The 4,802-nt window shown below is 41.0% G+C and overlaps 1 protein-coding gene across 1 annotated transcript in view; it reads right to left on the bottom strand.

Moving 5' to 3' along the window:
* CHRNA3 (cholinergic receptor nicotinic alpha 3 subunit) overlaps window positions 1-3,326 on the bottom strand; it is an 8,816-nt gene extending 5,490 nt beyond the window's left edge. The window contains exons 1-3 of the mRNA XM_035899518.1: window positions 3,322-3,326; window positions 1,953-2,119; window positions 228-292 (exon numbers count right to left, since the gene is read on the bottom strand). Of these exons, the coding sequence (XP_035755411.1) occupies window positions 228-292; window positions 1,953-2,119; window positions 3,322-3,326 (237 nt within the window). The remainder of the gene's footprint in view (window positions 1-227; window positions 293-1,952; window positions 2,120-3,321) is intronic.
* Between the last annotated feature and the right edge of the window lie 1,476 nt (window positions 3,327-4,802).

Genomic DNA, 4,802 nt, shown 5'->3' with positions numbered 1-4,802 from the left:
CGCGTGGGGAGGCTTGGAGGGAGTGGGGGGCAATGCTGCTTTGGGTACCCGTCTTGCTGTGTATTAACTGCCGAGCATCTGTGTGATGCGTCGGGAAAGGCCAAGCCTGGCTAAGTAGGTAGTAGTGTGTTAAGACGGGCATTCGCTTAGGCTTAGGCAACACTGTGACAGAGTTTTCCTCACATACGTCTCTGCAAATGCGTTCAAAAATAGTTTCAGGGAGTTACTGAAGAATGGGAGGTGTAAAAGCGCTTTTTCTCCTCACATGCCTGGTCCTCTAGACCTGCCGAAGCTGCAGGGGTGTAGAGCAGAGGAAGGGAAAAGTGTAACCTGACAGATCAGGCCGCTTGTAAGCTGTCGGAGCAATAAGAGGATTCCCAGGAAATGATAACTCTGCTTTCTAGCCTGAGTTGTGATTGCGTGATCATAGTGATGATAACAGTCTGCTTGTTAAAATATGAAAAAAGAGATTAAAAATTGATTAACCATTATATTCAAGACATTTCAGCACATTCAAAGAAATGTGCTAATTATCCATTCATTATTCGAAGTAATTTTCATTTATAATATATTGCTATTGTCCATTTTATCATTGATAACTGCTGCTCATGGTTCCTTGTGGCCGACAGAAAAGCTGCAAACTGAAATTCTTAAACAACAAGGGTTTTCAGCTGGTTTGGGATGAGGTGCGAGACCCTGTATTTCAAACTACGTTTTTACTCTTGGAGCTAGCTAGGCAATAACCATCCTGACAGCTGGATGCTATTTAAAAGCCAATGGCCTTTTATTTTTAGGGGACTCTCTCTTAAACTCTCACTGGGATGACACATCCTCAAACACTCCAACTGAAAACCAAAAAAAAAAAGGTCTGTTTTGTCATTTATGGATGACGCTATGCGAATTTGGCAAAGGCATGGAACTGAAGTCTGTTGAACACACTCTACAGTTCCTTTGAAGCACAGACATGAATCTACAGATTCACATGTCCATTTGCAAGGACTTCTTTATTTTTTGCCAGACAGTTGTTTTTCAGTAGAGAAAGAGATGGGAGGCAGAAATATCTGCAAGTGACTGGTCTGTAAGAGTTTCACAAAGCAGGTGTTACCTTCCGATCTTTGTAAGACCTCCCCTCTCTCTAAGACAAGAGGGTCCCCCTCATGTGAAACTATATTTGGCTAAAACATCTTTTTTTCCTTCTTCCCCCCCCCCCCCCCCCCCCCCCTCAGGGCAATTTTATTTTCAGATTAGTGAAATCATGCAAGCCAACTTGCTAACTAAAAAAGGAACGCATTTCTTTTGCAGTTTTTAACTACTAGCCTTGCCCTAATTGTTTATTGATATTTCGTATCTCTCAGATCAAGATTTCCTGGACTAAATATTCCTAAATCTTTTTAAGTAGATAATTTTAAAGCTGGATCTTAGTGACTCTCTATTATAGTCAATTCCAACTTGCCAGCCTTTTTACATGTCACCAGCACTTTCATTAAATTTAGCATCCACTGTATCTAGAGAAGTGCATTAATTTATTTTTTTTATTTAAATGTTTTCATGCCTTCCATGTTTGCACAGAGAAGGTACACTGTTTGCAGCACGTATTTAAAGCTGTTTAATATTGTCACTTTCTTGTGGGCTTCTCTATAATGTGTAAAACCACACATTTACATGTAAGGTGCTTTCTCTTCTTAATGTAAAAATGGCTTTGTGTGTCCCATTTGGCATCTTGAATCAGGACTGTTTAACTACTTTACAAGGAGAAATTTAAAAAAAAAAAAAAGAAACGAACAACAAACTGTGTAATAAAAAGAGCTGTACTAGGATTCTGTACATTTATCCATTAGTTTGGAGTCAGCTTCAGCACTTCTTAAAAATAATTTGCACCAAAGCCATCTCCTGCTCACCTTTTCAACACCCCCCTTCGCCAACAAAGAAGAAACAAATTAAGGATCACTCACCTTGACAGAGAAAGCAAACAGCACCAGCTAGGAGGAGAGCGTGTGTGTTCTCCATGGTGTTATGAATTACTGCCTGTAAACAGAGGCTGTTGAAGATGAGCTTAGCTGCCAGGATTGTATGAGCATAGGGAGTACAGAGAGCTCCGCTCCTCCGATGCGTGAAACGCCTGGAAGCAGCAGACGGCAGGACCCTGAACACAGTTCTGCGCAGTGAGCTCCCATTAGGTTTGCTGTGCTGCCCCCTTTCTAGCTACCCAGGCTGTCAGAGCATTGAAAACAGCAAATAAATTGCAGGCAAAACAGATGTTATTGTAGGCAAAGAGCAGTCTTCTGGCAAGGATAATAGGCAAGAGTCCTTAAACTGGTGCATAAATGAACACAGTGATCTGACAATGCTAAAGATTTTTCCAGTCAGCTGCTATATAGGATTCTTCTCTATCAGAAGCTCATGCCAAGCTACTAGGAGAAGTTTAATTAACAAAAATCTTAAAATTGAATTGTGCTGAAATGAATATTGACATTAGGGATGCCTGATTTTGCAGTGAACTGAGATCACGGGACCTGCATTTCCAATTATGCTGTTAATGTTGAGGGTTTTTTTTTTCCTGTCCGTGTCTCATCTTGCAAGCGCCATGTGCTAGGTTTTTATGCTCGACTGCATAAAAAGGATGTGCTATTCCCAGGAGTAATTAAAGGCATGTACAACTGTTGCCAGGACCTAAGCCCAGAGTGACATACTTGGCAGCCAGAATCTGGGAAGAGCCAGGGGTTTGAGTTGGAGACCAAACTTGACCAAAGCTTTTGAGAATAGCTGGTTTTGGACCATTACTGATTTCATGGATTAGGAAGGTGAAATTTGAGAAGGGAATAAGAGTATAAGATCCCAGCTTGATCCCACAAAACCTTATTGTTCAGGGGGAAGGAGATGGGGGATGACAGGGATTTGTGTTTGAAGTTCAATCATAAAATTGTGATTTGCAAACTGGCTCATTTCCCAGGTGCCCATCAGCTTCCTCATAAACTTATATGTCAGTTTTTGCGCCCCCTTGAACAACCAGGTGATGCAAGTCTCATGCACGCAGTGGTTGTTGCGCACATCCGGGCAGTCTGTGCAGAGGGAGGAGGGGGAGAGAGAAAAATATGAGGTTCCACCCTTGTTTTTGGAAATGACAAGAGGGAAGCCCTGTGGAACAGGAGGCTGCACCCAGTAAGTGCCTCACTGCCTGCCATTAGGGAGAGATAAACGATGACCCTATTTGGCACCATGCTAAGAGGTAGCACTGGGAGAAAGAGCACCGGGCTGGGTTCAGCTGCTCTTGGCACAGAGCTTGTTTATCCCGTCTGCCCTGTCTCTCAGAGCATCACTCACTCCATCCCCAGGCACATGCTCTTATGATAATTTCTGTAATTCTATTAGCTTGGAGGAAATAGGCTTTACTGTCCATTTGATTTTATTTCTTTTTTTCCAGAGAACTCGGCCGCTTGGTCTTTTAGCTTAACCCTTTGTGGATACTATTTTTTTGCCTTTCCACAGCATTGAGACTAGCTATTTTCCCTTTCTGTCTTCTTGGTTTCCACGTATAAGCAGCATTATAACTGAGATTTTTGTTTGTTTCTTTTTTGTCCCAACTAGAAGTGAGCTAAAGCTTCAAATCAGTTTATAACCCGTGTTCCCCAAAAATCAGTGCTTAAGCTTGAATTATTTGGAAACATCTGATCTACAGAGGCAGCAAAGAGCCATTGCATCAAGAGATACAGGTATTTTAGCTTAATTTGCCTAGCTACTGAAATTTTCAGTGGTGTTTGTATGCACAGATATTTTGTTTCTAACATCACATGCTGGAGGTCCTGGTGAAATCAGCACAGGTTTGTGGTAGGATTATATTTATGGCTAGGGAGAGTGATGTGATAAGAACACGTCACCATGACTGCATTGCAGAACTACATAGAAGAAGGATTTGTACGGGTAGGGGGAAGCTGATCTACCCAAGAACAACCACAATAACAAACTACATAGCGCTTACTTTTTAATAAACATGCCACTTCTAGAAGTGTTTTGCTTTGTTAAGATTTGTTAAGATCAAATCTTAATCAAACTCGGGTGATGAGGAAAAGAGTATTTTCCCACCTTTATCTGGGGTATTGATGCTTGCTCTATAAAAAGCCAATACTGCTGGTCTCTCTAGTTTGCTGTGGCTGCAGGGGTGCAGAAACAGTCCCAAACAAACTCACCTGGAGGCAGATGGCACATGTGTGTGGTGATGCTGGCACTTCTACATGTTCTGGCAGAAGGCAGGATTGGTCAGGGTTAGAGTTTTGTAATGGTAGGAAATGGGGATGGAGCCAATAGAGGCTTTTCCTCATTAGTAGGGAAGCAAAGGCTAGTTGCACACTGCCATTGAAGAACAGTTTTGGCGAAAAATACATTTTGAATGACCACTTTTCTTCTTTTTTTTAATGAAAAGCACTACTGCAAAAACCCTGAAAAGTAGAAATGTTGAAGTTTATTTTGTTTGATTAACTGGGACCTTATCATATTCATATTAACCTGCAAGATGACATTTTTAATGTTTCCTTTTCTCCAGAAATCTTTTATTTTTGAAATTTTGCCAAAAACCCTACAATTCTTTGACACATTAAACTGGGAACAGTTCTATGTATTATGCAGGAAGAGCTGCTGAGGCTTAGACAAAAATAGCATTTCCCATTTTGAAACGACAGTTTTAGGACATCAGATTTTTCAAAATGGTAGGAATTTGGGTGAAATTTTCCATTCTGAAGTTTGCTATGGGTTATTATTTCTGGAAACTTTAAAAAAATAAGTGATGGTTTTCCAAGAACATAACTAGG

This window comes from Egretta garzetta, unplaced genomic scaffold (assembly GCF_000687185.1).
Source record: "Egretta garzetta isolate BGI_Z169 unplaced genomic scaffold, ASM68718v1 scaffold287, whole genome shotgun sequence".
In the NCBI taxonomy this organism is placed as follows: Eukaryota; Metazoa; Chordata; class Aves; order Pelecaniformes; family Ardeidae; genus Egretta; species Egretta garzetta.
Note: the sequence above shows the minus strand (reverse complement) of the source record. Positions and strands in the feature narration are given on the sequence as shown.